This window comes from Lonchura striata, chromosome 9 (assembly GCF_050655825.1).
Source record: "Lonchura striata isolate lonStrDom1 chromosome 9, ASM5065582v1, whole genome shotgun sequence".
Classification (NCBI taxonomy): Eukaryota; Metazoa; Chordata; class Aves; order Passeriformes; family Estrildidae; genus Lonchura; species Lonchura striata.
This window is the reverse complement of record NC_140711.1, coordinates 10,394,100-10,409,006: the sequence shown is the minus strand read 5'-3', so window position 1 is coordinate 10,409,006 and position 14,907 is coordinate 10,394,100. Positions and strand designations below refer to the sequence as shown.

Here is a 14,907-nt window from a genome sequence, read left to right as displayed (position 1 = left end):
TTTCACGTAGGATTGAACTGCTATTTTCCTAATCTCTTGAAGAAATCTTTCTTGGCACGTTCAGTAGGTCACTATGAAAAATGTGCTTTTCCATTTGGCAGGCAGACTGGGAAGCTGGGGGAAGGGGAAGCAGAGAGGAAGACAAGGACTCATTCCATTCAGGGATCAGAGTGAAATCAGCACTTTGCTTTCCTTAGAAGATCCAGCAAAAGCCAGCACTTTGTTCTGGTGCAGCCATCCCTTTTCCCCTGAGACCTGCAGTGGATGAAGCTCACCAGGCTGCAGCAGTGAGGGCCATTGCACCCAGCCTTTATCCCAAGGTTTGGGGGGCAGTAGACAGGAGATGAAAGGAGGGCATGAGGATACCCTTGTCCAAGGCTGAGGAGCCTGGTTTGAGGCCTTCCCCAAGGACATTGAGCTGTCAGAGCAAGTGAAAAGAGGAACAGGAGGGTTTGGCTGGGTAGTGGGGCTGCCCCCCTCTGAGGGAGAGGGTCAGGCAAAGGCTGAGCTTCAGCTGTTCTTGTGCTCCTTGCAGGAGGATTGGTGGGTTCTCCTGACCCAGAGCTGCTGGAGAGCTGAGAACCAGCCCCAAAATTGTTCTCCAGGCAGCTTCATCAGGTAGGGTTTCAGAGCTGAGATTGTTTCCCTGTCTCACCCCTGCAAACACAGAAGAAACACATGGTGGAGGGTTCAGAATTTAACCCTTTTTGTGAGTAAGGCTCAGATTTTTTGGCTGTTGTAAAAACAAGAGAGGTGGTGCATACCTTCAGCAGCCTCTGTGGAAGGCACTTGCCCATCTGGAAAACAATTTGGCTCCCCCAGCCACAGTGGGGGCTGGAGAGGGTTAAGGTTTCTGCATCACTCCCTAAGCAGCCCTTACTCTCCACTTGCTCTGCAAGGTTTCACATCCCCAGTCCTCTGTCACCTTCACCACAGAGCTGCAGATGCCCCCTGGATTTTCTCCAGCAGATTGGAGCAGGGCTGGGGCTGAGAGCTGCCCCAGCCAGCAGTGATGGCACTGCAAGAGGAAAGCCTCCCCGTGCTGCTGCTCACTGCCCTGAGAGGGAGCAGCGTGCAGGGGCAGCACTGGGGGTCCTGCCACCAGCGAGGAGGGGCAGTGGGGCAGGCACTGGGCTGTGCTGCAGCAGCAGCCCCAGGATCTTCAGCTGGGGTGGGAACAGGGGACCCTGCTCATGGGAGCTGCTTCCAGCCACAAACCAAACCCTGATGAATTTGCTGAGTTCCAGGGTTTTCCTGTCCCGGCAAACTCCCTGTTCTTCACAGGCAGGAAGGCAGATGACTGCCTGCCCCTGCCCTGTAGCAAGGAGTTGATGAATCATTTCCTTTTCCATATTTTAGTGAAATTGTGTTGTTCAGAGCTCATCTAGAGCATTTTAATGCTTTGAGCACTTGCACTCTTCACTCTCTTCCTGCAATTGTCTGAAGGCTGGATTTTGTTTTTGCATGCTTCCCAACAGCAGTTGTTACTTGCTCAAAGTGTTGCAGGTAGGTGCAAAATAATTTTTTTTCTCATTTTCTAGACTTTTTTTTTTCATTTTTATTGTACATAGGTGTCAGTGTATACTTTAAAGCATGAATGTGAGTTTCTACCAGTGAGAGAGATCTCCCTAAAGGAAACCAAGGCACTGCTGCTTATACGTTTAGACCTCGGAGATTTTACTTAGTTGAATATAAAGTTAGGGTCATATTAAAAAAATAGTTCAGAATTTTGAATAACAGACTTACTAATGCTGGGATTTCTTAACAGTGAACCACTGCTTTGTATGCTTAGCTGTTTGAGAAGGAAGTTGGCATGTCAGCAGAGAGAAATGTGCTGCCCTTAATTAGATGGAGCTGGACACATCACCAGAGGCCCCAGTTTTGATTTACAAACTGGCTACAGTGGGGGCAGCTCTGTATAGGAAGTGGATTTGGCTTGACCTGTATTGTGCTGCTGCTGGGCTGGCAAATAGGGAGATGAAGGGACAGTGTGATTTATTGTCCACACTAGAAGAGACCTGGAAAGGAGTGTATTTTCAGCATTCCTATTGTACCTTATGCAGTAAGCTAAGTATCAACATGTAAACCCAAGGAGCAAGAAAAAAAATCCTTGGACTTTGATTAAGGCTGCTGTTACATGAGTATCTCAGAAAAAAAAAAATATAAAGGAGAAAAAAGCAGCAAAGGGGACACTGAAAATGGGAAGCCTAGTATCCAGCTTCTATGGGTGATGTACAATAACCCAGGACCTGGTTTCCTGGCAGTTAGGCAGCAAGTTACATGTGTTGTGAAGAGTGTAATTACGAGTTAAGGTTTTTCCCAAAGCTCCTCTTTCCTGATTTATATCTGCCCTTATTGTTATCTGTTACATTCACATGGTTGGTCTTTTTTATTTTGTAATTTTGTTTTCCTTCCTTGTTTTCAAAGAATAGCTTATCTGTGTGCCCCAGCAGGGTGGGACTCACAGAGATCACAGGCTTTTTACAATGAGCCAAAGCCAGCCTGCTGACTACAAGGAAATTTGCTTAGGGTTTCGGCCACGAGTGCCATATGGGCTTTGCAAAAAGGCAGTGATTGCACTGGTGGGACTCGGCTGGAGTCCGGAGCGGCCACTTCCACTGCCAGGAGACCGGTGAGCATCGCCTCACCCTGGAAAATCGCTGCTTGTGTTCCAGTGCTGTGCATCTCCGCGGTGCTTGTGCTGTGGCCGGCAGGAGCAGCGGGTGCAGTGCTGCTCCTGCACACTTGGGTCGCAGGTAGGCAGTGACCAGAGCCCCGGAGCCGGGAGTGAGCCTGGAGCCGAGCTCCGCTGGGATGTGAGCTGGGACCGCTCTCTGCACCTGCCCCCTCTGCACCTTCGCTGTGCTTCAGCTGGTTACTGCAAAGCCTGTAGGAACCCGAGCTCGTTCTGTTCGAGGCTGAGAATACACCCTTTCCCGAGGCAAAGAGTAAAAGGAAGGCGCCAATTCGTCTGTTTTAATCTTTTGCCTGGAGTCTTTGCAATGGATGATGGAGCAGAGTCTCTGATGACTGTGCATCTGCTCACCCATTTGGGACAGTCATTTCCTCTGCAGCAGACTCTGGACCGGCTTTTGGACTGGCTGTGCCTGGACATTCGCCTTTTCTTGGTGTCTGAGCGAATTCCTCCCCTGAAGTACTACGAGAGATACCGCAAGAGGAGCTGCAGCTTTCCCGGAATATCCGTCCTGCTTTTTCTGCACGAGGACTTGGGAGAAGAACGGATTTTCCAGGTCCACGAGCAATTCCAGCGCCCTCCCTGGCGGTACCAGCGTGCCCAGTTTGCTAACGGGCAAAGCTCCCCCTATGCCCCATCCCACCAGGACTTCTACGGCCTGGATGAGCAGCTGCCCGTGTGGGGCATCCGCCGGGTGCGCTGCGGCCCCGAAATCCTGCGGGTCACCCTCTACTGCAGCTTTGAGAACTACGAGGATGCGGTGAGGCTCTACGAGATGATCCTCCAGAAGGAAGCCACCCTGCAGAAAAGCACTCTGTGTGTCTTCGTGCTGCACGCCACCCCACACGTGGCCGTGCAGCTGTGCCTGAAGCAGCTGCCCATGGGGGTGACGGCCGAGCCCCCCGACTCGTCAGCCCTGCAGTTCAAGGTGCAGGAAATCGGGCAGCTGGTGCCCCTCCTGCCCAACCCCTGCGTTCCCATCAGCAGCACCAGGTGGCAAACTCAGGACTATGAAGGGAATACAATTCTGCTCAAGGTATGTCTGTGGTGCTCTCAAGAGGAGGGTTTATCTACTTTTTTTCCAAGGAAAGTAGGTCTGGTTCAAAATGGAAATTATGATTTTGTTTGTTCATGTTTCTTTTGAATTTGTGAATGCAGTAATCGGTGTCTGCCAGTGCTGTGATGCTGTTGATAAATATAAGCACTGATCCTTGGAATGTTTTTATACAGTTAAATTAACGTCATTACTGTTTGCCTGAAATGCAGACTATTAATGATTTCATGATTTCTAGGGCACACTAGCTTAACATCTTCCCTCCTCTGCCTCAAAAAAAATGATTGCAGCAGCCTAATCTTTTTCTGATATGACATTGCTGCATAAATGTTTTTCAAAGCATATTTTTGGCATCCAAAACCAGAAGTTTTGTAAGTGTAATGTTGATGCAGCACTGCCTGCAATTGAGGTTGTGAGATCACAAGTGAGTTTGTAGTTGGGCAAAAGTGATAAAGAGCTGTGTCCTAGGAAATCTCTGCCTTGTCTGTTGAAGTGTGCAGTCCAGAGGTTATATGAATACAAAAAAAAAAAAAAAAAAAAAAAAAAAAAAAGACAAAGTCTGTGGTGAGATCATATGTAGTGACAATTGCACATGTGAGTAGAATGGAAGCTTGGCGCAGTGTGCTTTCTTTCCATCCTAATAACCCCTCCCACCTCTGGTTATTATTTCTTGTAATTTAGATTTTAAATTTTTTGCTCTAGCTTTTTCCTCCCAGAAATCCTCTGTTAGAGGTAGACTTAATTACTTGGTTCAGCCTATTTGTATGCTGCTCTGAACACTAATCCTTGGGCAGCCCTTGCTGCCTCATTCAATATCAATTTATAAACTGGTTTTCACCCTCTTGCAGTGGTCAAGGCCCTAGGTATCTTAATGTAGCTTTGAAGCTGGCCCTACCTGCAGCAGGGGACTGGGCCAGTTGACCTCCAAAGGTCCCTTCCTAAATTAGTCTGTGGCTCTTCCTGCTATAGAGACAAGGTCTTTGAGCTGACAGATGTACATGTATTCACTGGTAGGAAACTTAGAAGCTTTTTTGGGGATGTGACCATGCTGCACTGTGCTTCTCACAAAGGAAGGTGTAATCCACTTGAACTTGAGGATGTATCTCGTGTCCAAGCTGCAGACAGCAGGCTGACAGTCAGAGCTTTATTCTGCAACTCTTCAGCCCATACTGTAAATCTTTGTTTTGAGTACCTGCAATTTACCTCCCTGCCCTGACCTTCTGCCATATTGCAAACTAAATCCCAGGCTCTGCTCACAGACTCCACATGGAGTTGGCATTTCCCCCCGAAGCCCCTTGTGGTAACTGGCAGTGGCTCTCCTTTCCAAGTGTCTATCTAGGTTCCTCTGGAATGTATATGGATTTTTTTTGTATCCACAACCTGCTTTGGCAGGGATTTGCCCAGGTGTGCTGACTCAGGCTGCAGGCGACCCCAGCACCGCGGGGCTGGGCGCGAGTACCGAGTACCGTCATTAGTCAAGCTAGGAGTGTGTGATAACCGGGTTCTCTCCCATTTCCAACAGGTTCAAAGCAGCTCCAGGACCCTTGAAACAAACATCGGGCTTTGCCAGCAGCGTAACAAGGCAGGCAGTGGAAGAATCCCGCAGGACTGTATGCCAGCCCCCCGCCCTGTAAAGCAGGGCAATCCTGGGCGGGGAAGCCAGGCTGTCGGAGCTCCGAAGGGTAAACCGCAGCGTGACCCAGGTGAAGCGCCTGTCTCTGAGCAGGGCAGCAGTGACCTCCAGAGGCTCCTGCGCGCCCCGCCCGGTGCCGCGGCAGCCCGGCCGTGCTGGGAGGCGCCGTCGCTCCGCAGGCGGGCGGGCGGGGGGCTGCGGGCTCCTCTGCCGGAGAGCCGCGGGCCCCGGGCCGCCGACACCGACGTGGACACCGGGCTCGCCGTGGGGAGCGCCGGGAGCGGCCGCTGCCCGCCGGGCCGGTTCCCCGGGGCCCCGCGGAGCCGCCTCCTGCCGCGGGCCGCCCCGGGGCTGCGAGCCGGCAGCGGCGGAGCGGCGCACGGGGCTCCGGGCAGCGCCCCGCCAGCACCGCCGGGGACAGCGGGGCACGAGCAGCGCGAGTTCTTCATATGATGAAACCGAACGTGCCTGGTGGACTCGTCCTTGCCGAAGGACAGCGGAGCGCTTTTGGATGTGCCGGGACTGCTGCTGCTCAGCGTGTGCCTCTGCCGCTGTGACATCCCGCTAGGGGTCACTGAGGCAGACACTGAATTTCCATGGAGAGATGCTAAGGAGGCTACAGGAAAAATAACGCTATTTACAGAAAACTGTTGTGTTGGTTTGGTTTTTTTAACGCAGAATAGGTGAGGGGTATGTTGTGCAATGAATAGGAATAAGCCATGTGACGCCTACAGCTGTTCTAAGAAGCTAAAAAATAGACAGTGACATCTTCAGATGGGTTTTGAAGGTGCAGCTTGGCTGAGCTGCCCAAGCAGCTGGATGCCCCCAGCCGTGGGGACTCACCATCCCTTGCTAGCACTTACTGGAACAAGCTCCTGGCATGGTCACAGTGGGCCTGCTGATTTTCCTTTGTGTTCCTTCTTGCTTTCCCTGTTGTTGGTAATTAAATCTATCAATGTTGTCAATTTTATGCAATATTTGAAACATAAGAATATTCTATTACATATTTCTCAGGAGAAATACTTCTAGCAAGACCTTTTTCTCAACTCAGCGCAGTACATGCAAAAACCACATACTTGAAGAGAAGTGCCAGTAAAACCTGCCGCTGCCTATTCATGTGACACTTAAAATAAACACAGCAAGTGTGCTGTAATCCATAAAATTTTAATTGGCCGAAACCTTGGGCTGAACAAATTATTCGCCAAACCTATAACATCCCGTCCGTGTGTCCCTGTCCCTCTCCCATCCGTGTGTCCCTGTCCCCCTCGGGAGCAGCAGCGCAGGGGTCTCGGGGGCTGCGTGCAGGCGCAGCTGCGATCCGAGCTCGGGGTCTTGGTCGCTCTTCCAGCGTAGTCCCAGGGTCACTCTGCCCCTCTCCTCCTGCCCTGCGCAGCCCGAGCGGTCCCCAGGGTCCCTCGGGGTGGGTGATGCTGCTCCTATGGCTGCACTGCTCCACAGAAAGCCGGGAGCTGGCCAGAACCGGCCAGAACCAGCCCCAGCCAGGGGATCCATCTGCTCTCCTCTCGCCAGGCTTTGCCTTTCTGCAGATCTCCAAGCTCAGCTGTGGTCCAGCATGTCTGAGCTACTTATGGAGCTTCAGTCCCTGTCCCCATCCTTCCAGCTATTGCGGCTTTTAATCCTCACTTTCATGAACATAAAATTAACCTGATAGATGAGGAAGCAGTAGAGGTATTAATAACAAAGAAAGCCCATTTCTTTCTCATTCATTAATTTTCTCTGACAATGAAGTAGTTAATTAAGGAGATCTGTTATGTAAGTGACAGGGGAAAATAGAGTTCTTAATGTGTTTTATTGTTTTGTGGCAGCCACAGTCACTGATGCTGTGCAATGTCATGTGCAGTGGTTACTGTGCATCTGCTGTGTGTAAGAATAGATACAGTACTGACAAGCTTGCTATAAAAATGTTTTGCTAAAAAATACTATGAATTCTCCCTTTTCATCAGTAGTTGAGCACTGAATGATTACTCTAGGACAGATGTGATGGAGCAGGGCAGGGATGAGGTGAGGAGTGGGACCTTTGCTTTGGCAGGGCAGAGCAGGAGCAGATACAGAGCGTTGCAGGTCGTGTCTGTCTCTCTGTGTGCCTCACTTGCAAAGTGAATTTTGAAGTCCAAAGGTCCTGAGGCTTTGCTTTTCTCTAATCAGGAACAGAAAACTTCTGCGGAAGCCAAAGTGAACCCAAAGGAGAGGTCCGGGCTGTGAGGGGGACACAGAGGGCCTGGGGTCTCCCTGTGGTACCCTGTATGTGTGGCACACATCCTTCTTTTCCCTCCCGTCATTCCATGTAGGCTGGCAATCAGGAGAATTCTCTGCAGCCCCTTTTGCCCGTGGTGCTGCTGACCCTGCTCAGGGGAGGAAGGCCACTGCAGCCTGGAACTCCCTGCCTGTCCTTCCTGGCACCTCCTGCACACAAGCTCGGCTTTGCAGCAGCTGTTTGGGCCTCTGTGGTGATGTAAGATCTTGCTGCTGGATTTTGCTGAGTAAACCTCCAAATATTAGTCATGCCAGTCTGACAGACCAGCTGGGGTGGGACATGCAGGAGTGGAGCGCATAGGTGTTAGGGCAAAGGGCTCAGCTGGGATGGAGCTGCCCAGCCTGTGCACATTCCTATTGGAGCTCTGCTTTGTCCCCTTCTCAAGACAGTGTTTTCCTGCAAGGCTTGCCAGCACCTTTCTTTTGTCCTCAGGGAAGTGAAAACTCTTTTTTCCTTCAGTCTTCAGGAGTGTGAAGTAAGTGTGAAGGCACATCCCTGTCCCAGGGTGCTGCTTGCTCGTGGACAGCAGGGAACATGGGAGGAGACCTTGGCTGCAGAAGCTTCCTGAGGATGGGGTAGGATGCACAGGAATGGCCTGAGCACCCCTTGGGCCTCGGGAAGGAGCCTGGGGGATGATGTGTTTCCATCTGGCCACGTGCCTGCTGGCTGTATGCTGTCTCCCACCCTGCAGGGGCTCGCTGTGCTGGAGGTGCTCTGCTGCTCTGTAACCCCTGTGGCCATGCACCATGGAGGGAAACCAAACGTCAGAGAACAAAAATGCCTTTTGCAAGAGCTGCCTGCAAGAATGTTCCTCTGGGTGATTGTTTTGTTGGACCTCTCTTCTGCCACGGGCAGGTGTGCCTGCAGCCTGGGCTTCAGCAGCAAGCTGTGTCCTGGAACTGAGCACTTCTCACTGTTAGCTGCTCCCCATCAACTTTATTTTCAGGGAAAGTTGCTCATTTGCAATGCAGTATCCTAAATTGAACACCCCAAATACTTAGTACCTCACTGAAGTGTCAGAGATATTCCCCCCCCCCCCCCAAACCCTAACAGCAATAATACAGAAGACAAAATACAGCAGATGTTACAGTAAGAGCTTCTTTCCTGTTCCCATGTATTCATCTTCTTTAGGTGCAGAGGATGCACCTGATCAACCTGTACTAAAAATTCAATTATCCTATTTTTTAAAGAGAAACAGGGATCACACCCGAGTTTGGGAGGGTATCTGGAATGAAAAGTCAGTGTGCCAGGAAACAGAATGGATCTGTTGTCCCAGGCACTGCCAGGAGGCAGTTTTATCTTCCATGGAATTTCTCAACCTCCCCTTTCAGCAGACTCCTCCTGACAGCACAACTGCATTGCAGCTTGCTGTGCTGTGTTTCTGATGTTTAATTCTCATTATTTGAGAGAGGTTTTGAGAGGTCTTCATCTCCCATAGAGCACTTGTATTAATATTCCAGTTCAGGATCTCAGTTCTGCTGCTGATTGCAGGCAGGGACAGATCCAATTCCTATTAGGGTGTATTTATATTCTTTAAGAGTCCCATAAGCTTTCTTCTCCCCTATCACCCTTCTTCAGGCACTGGCAGCCTGGCTGTGCTGGGAGGTGATTAGGTTTGTAAATTTGTTCCTGCAGACACTCAGTGACACTGTTCATTTTCTCATCTCCCTCGTGCAACTGAAGTTGTGACAGCCTCACTTCTTTAATTGGGATCATCTCCAGCAGCATCTCTGCATCAGAAGAAGCCTCACAGGGTGCAGGCCCAGAGGCACGGAGCAGGCAGGAGCTGCTGGGGCTCTGAGCTGCCACAGCTGGTGGAGATTGATCCTGGCTTCCCAAAACTGGAAGAGAGGATGTGAAATACCCTGACAACTGAGTGGAGGTGAAAGATGCTTGCTCTGAAGTAACCTCCTCCCTGCTGGCCTCACTGGGTTTCAGCACCTTGGTGGGGAGAAAGAGGAGAAAGTCCCTCCTTGTACTCCTGCCTTAGGTTTGGTTCACTGCTGCTCTCTTGGGAGTGGTGTGAGAGATGGAGGAATGATGAGGCATTCCCAGCCTCCCAGCCCTTCTAACAGTGTCCCTTGTGCCCTTGTGTCACCGTGCAGGGAGCTGTGATTGTCCCTGCTGGCTGTGGTGCTGCTTGGCCAGAGGCTACAGACACAGGAGGGCTGGAATCAGATTCCAGCTGGATCTGCCATGCTCATGGCCTTGACAGGAGTGCCTGGATTGGGAGCCCAGGCCATCAGTGCTCGTCCCTGATCCTTGCTCAGCTTCCCTCTCCTCCTGACAAGGAGTGACTGTGTGAGCAATTCACTCACAGGTGTTGGGCACACCCCTGAGCCATCCTGTCCCCTTGTTGCTCTTTGAACCTGAAGCTTCACCAGTGGATGGTTGAAGTGGAAGTGTGGTTTGTGGCTTTGCTTTTGCTTTACCAGAATTGGCTTAAAATGCCCCAAGGATTCTCAATTAAAACAATAATTTAAAAAAAAAGAGATTATACTAAAGGAAACTCCCAGGATAACACAAAAAAAAGTGAATAAAAAGGGAATGTCTTTTGGCCATTCCAGTGGCTGGAAGTTTTATTTCCAGTCTGGCAGCAGAACTAAGCAAGCAGATCTTGGTTGTGTTCCTGTCCCTCCCTTATTTGTTGGCCATGTTAGATAGAAGCATCCTCTCAGGATGACCACATGTGCTGGGAACAGCACCACCAGCAGCTTCCTTGGGATGCAGTGGTCTGAAACCGGTAATGGTCACTGGGGTGGGTGCACATAACTGGGATCAATAAATGGGTGTTATGAAACCTAGTGCTTAGATGAAATGCAGCACTTCTTGGCACTGATATTCCACTGCCCTGGGGGCTTCCATGTCCACTGGGCATAGTGGTTGTTGTGTGGCCTCTGTGGCCTCCAGCCAGCTCTTCAAGCTGTTGCTGCACTCTCCAGAAGTGAGTAGTTGGAAGGTGACTGATCAGGTTGTTTCTGCCACCACCAGAAGTGTCTTGATGGAGCAGATGTGCAGTGACACTGCCTGGGCTCCACTGAGGGTCCTACTGGGTCCCCACTGGCCTTGGTGGGGTGGTTTGGCCACCAGCTGGTTTCACTTGCAGGTTCAGTGGTTTCACACTGAGGAGGGCACTGGGCTCCCAGCTCTGCAGTCCAGCTCTCCAAAATCTACAACCCCAGCCTAAGACAATCTGCGAGGGTTTCCAGGCAGTCTGTGTGAGCTGGGACACCAGAGGAAAGGGTAGGATGAGAGCAGAGTTTCCCTGAGAATTTGACTGTGGTTTTCCCATCTTGTTTTAATTTGGAGCTACTGGGCTTTGTGGAGAGAACAGCTGATTGCAGAAATGCCTCATGCTGATGTTTACCAGATATTCTTTTTAGATGGGAAAGTCATTCTGTGTCATGAGAAATTTCACAAGTGTTAGTTTTTTTCAGAAGTTGGAGTGAAACCAGGTTTCAGAAGGTTTAGATTTCTCACAAACTTGGAAGTCTGGCTACCCTGAGGTGCAGATCTCTGACTGACCCACTCAAGCTGCTCAGCCACCTCATCCTGCAGCACATGGCACAAAGTGTTAAAGCAGCTGAGACCAGACAAGTACCATGGGAGGCCAAACACTTTCTGGTAGGGAAGAGAAAATCTTTTACCTCTCATAGCTGCTTGGACTCAGCAATTGCCTCAGTGGAGACTTCTGTTTTTCAGTCTCATTGTTCAGCTCTGGTAATAACCACTGTTGTGTTTACAAGTTCTAAGTGATGACAGGCCAGAAGACTCCACAGCATTTAATTCTTCCTGTGTCAGTGTGCTGGCTTTGCCTGCCTTCATCAGCACCCAGGGCTTTCTGTGCCTTGCTCTGCTTGCCATGAAGCTGAGCTGTGAGCAAGCCCGACCCTGGGCTGTCCCTGTGCCTCCCCATACAGGGCATCCCTCAGTCCCTGTTTCCAGGCATCTCTTGTTCTAAGAAGTAGCATTTTATTTGTGATTTGCTGGCATTGGTAAGGCAGGGACTGTGACATGGGCATCCTGAAGGACCCTCCTGCTCCATCTGTGCCCTGTGTTGTGATTGGTTTCTAGGTTTAGTCTGGAAAAAGGGAATTGCTGCCATGGCATAGGAGGGAGCAGGAGGTGTGCGGGTCTCAGAGGTGAAGTACCTCGGCAGGCATGCTCAGGTGGAGGGGTTGCCAGGAGCAGGGGTGCTGGTGGGAGGACATGCCAGGGGCTGGGGCTGGTCCCTCTCCATGCAGTAGGGCAGGCTGGCCTTGAGAAACAGTTCCTGCTGCTCCTTGTTGTCCTTGTAGTGCTGCTGGCACAGCATGTCTCCTCTGATTCTGTCTGGAGGAGTGAAGCACATAACCCAGCAGCAGCCAGTGTGACCCCAGAGGCAGCACTCATGGTGCTGGGAGCAGAGAGCTCCTGGAATTCAGGTTTCAGAGTGGGAGCTGCCAGGTCAGGGGCTGAGGCCAGGCTGGCAGCCCCCACAGTACCAGCCAGCCCACTGGCACCAGCTGGGTCACTTCCACTCATGGGGGAGGTAGAAAGCTGTGTTCCAGAGAAAACATTGAGCCTTTAGCCAAAAAACAACAGGGAGGAGAGGAAGGAAGGAAAACCCATAAAACACTTTCTTCTAATGTCTTGCAGATTCACAGTCCTTGCCCCACTGATCTGGCTGCTGGGTTTTATTTTCAGCTGTTTGATTAATGAGAGCATGTTCTGGAGCCTTTTGAAGTGTTGAGGCCACTTCCATTCCTGGTGACTCAAACTATCCACGGTGAGCCAGCAAGGTGGTGCTCCCATGGGCTTTGCTCCCCAGGGAGGGTGGGGGCTGCTGCACCCCAGGCTGCCGCAGCGCTGCCTGCAAGGTGCCCTGGGACTTGCTGCAGCTGGATTGCACACCATTTGTCAAAATCAGAGCAGGGTGGGATTTTTGTCCAGGTTTAATTTGTGCTTTCCTGGATTCCAGTGTGGCTGTAAGATCTGATGGACTCCTGTATTTTATGTCCTCTGCTGTGCTTTCATGGCAGGAGCAATGACAAGCCTCAGACCAGGCTTGTCACCAAAGCCTGGTTTGAGCTGTTTGTGAGGGAAGCTGTGCTGACAATGAAAATACTTTGCAAGTATTGCAAAGGTTGAGTGGATATCTCCTTCCTCCACCCACCATGGACATCCTGGGCCTCTGAGAGGTGGATGAGGATAGCAGTGCTGGCTGCCCACGCCTGGTGGCCACCTAAAGCCTTGTCTGTGGTTCTCAGTTGTTCCTCTGGGCAGGATTTGTCTGCAGGAGAATCTATCATGGGTTTGATTCAACACATGGTTAGTGCTTGGAGGGTGATTATTTGAAAGCAGTTGTTCTATCTGTGTCTGTTTTGTGCTCTGTCTTGCTTGACCTACACCCAGCAATGCATGTTGGCAGCCTCAGCCTGGCCATCCATTACATTAATGCTCCAGCATGTGGTTTTACTTTATGGAGGATTGCACAGGGTTGCTGTTGATAATGGGAAAGGAGATGTTTTGGGCATGCAGGAGCCCCATCAACATTTTGGATGGATTTTGAAAGCAGTCACCCGTTGTATGTTCTAAAAGCTATTTGCCTGTAATCTTAAACTGTGATAACAATAATAACAATAACCTTGCTGATGCAGAGGTTGTGTGGGAGAAACACTGAAAATTTGCTACAAAGCTTTGCCAAGCTTGAAGTGATTTTTTTCCTTTCCTTTTTTTTTCCCCCTTTCGTGATTGAAAGCCATTCTCGCAGCGGTGGCTGGCAGTTCCAGCTGTGCCGTGTCACAGCGGAGCAGGATGCGGCTGCGCTCTGTGCGCTGTCCTTCTGCAAAACACGGCGGCGCAGTCATTTCCCCAGCAATGTGGGGATGCACCTGGCCTTTCCAGTGAGGTGTCCGAGGAGTGCCCAGCCCCTCGCAGCCAGGTGTGCCCGGGCTTTGTCTCAGCTCAGGGCCCGGCTCGGTTTCCCCTCAGAGCGCCCAGCCCGCCCAGCACGGGGGCGAAGGCCCAGCCGCTCCCTGTGCTGGGAGGGCTGAACTCACCGGCCTGCCCCAGAGCAGGGCAGCAGCCAGAGACTGTGGGGCTGCTCTGCACTCACCAGCCTGCCCCAGAGCAGGGCGGCAGCCAGAGACTGTGGGGCTGCTCTGGGCTGCACAGACCAGCCTGCCCCAGAGCAGGGCGGCAGCCAGGGACTGTGGGGCTGCTCTGGGCTGAACTCACCAGCCTGCCCCAGAGCAGGGCGGCAGCCAGAGACTGTGGGGCTGCTCTGGGCTGAACTCACCAGCCTGCCCCAGAGCAGGGCGGCAGCCAGGGACTGTGGGGCTGCTCTGCACTCACCAGCCTGCCCCAGAGCAGGGTGGCAGCCAGAGACTGTGGGGCTGCTCTGGGCTGAACTCACCAGCCTGCCCCAGAGCAGGGCGGCAGCCAGGGACTGTGGGGCTGCTCTGCACTCACCAGCCTGCCCCAGAGCAGGGTGGCAGCCAGGGGCTGTGGGGCTGCTCTGGGCTGCACTCACCAGCCTGCCCCAGAGCAGGGCGGCAGCCAGGGGCCGTGGGGCTGCCCTGGGCTGAACTCACCAGCCTGCCCCAGAGCAGGGTGGAAGCCGGGGACTGTGGGGCTGCTCTCGGCTGCACACACCAGCCTGCCCCAGAGCAGGGCAGCAGCCGGAGACTGTGGGGCTGCTCTGGGCTGAACTCACCAGCCTGCCCCAGAGCAGGGCGGCAGCCAGAGACTGTGGGGCTGCCCTGAGCTGAACTCACCAGCCTGCCCCAGAGCAGGGCGGCAGCCAGAGACTGTGGGGCTGCCCTGGGCTGAACTCACCAGCCTGCCCCAGAGCAGGGCGGCAGCCAGGGACTGTGGGGCTGCTCTGGGCTGCACTCACCAGCCTGCCCCAGAGCAGGGCGGCAGCCAGGGACTGTGGGGCTGCTCTGCACTCACCAGCCTGCCCCAGAGCAGGGCGGCAGCCGGGGCCATGGGGCTGCTCTGGGCTGCACTCACCAGCCTGCCCCAGAGCAGGGCGGCAGCCAGAGACTGTGGGGCTGCCCTGGGCTGCACTCACCAGCCTGCCCCAGAGCAGGGCAGCAGCCAGGGGCCGTGGGGCTGCCCTGGGCTGCACTCACCAGCCTGCCCCAGAGCAGGGCGGCAGCCAGAGACTGTGGGGCTGCCCTGGGCTGCACACACCAGCCTGCCCCAGAGCAGGGCGGCAGCCAGAGACTGTGGGGCTGCCCTGGGCTGCACTCACCAGCCTGCCC

General features: G+C 52.7%; 1 protein-coding gene across 1 annotated transcript; it reads left to right on the top strand.

Annotated features, from left to right (window-relative positions):
* The first annotated feature begins 2,651 nt into the window (after positions 1-2,651).
* FAM124B (family with sequence similarity 124 member B) lies at positions 2,652-6,029 on the top strand. Its single transcript, XM_021553703.3, has 2 exons — positions 2,652-3,731; positions 5,272-6,029. The coding sequence occupies exons 1-2, from the start codon at positions 3,003-3,005 to the stop codon at positions 5,833-5,835; spliced, it is 1,293 nt and encodes a 430-aa protein (XP_021409378.3). The 5' UTR covers positions 2,652-3,002; the 3' UTR covers positions 5,836-6,029.
* Positions 6,030-14,907: the final 8,878 nt, after the last annotated feature.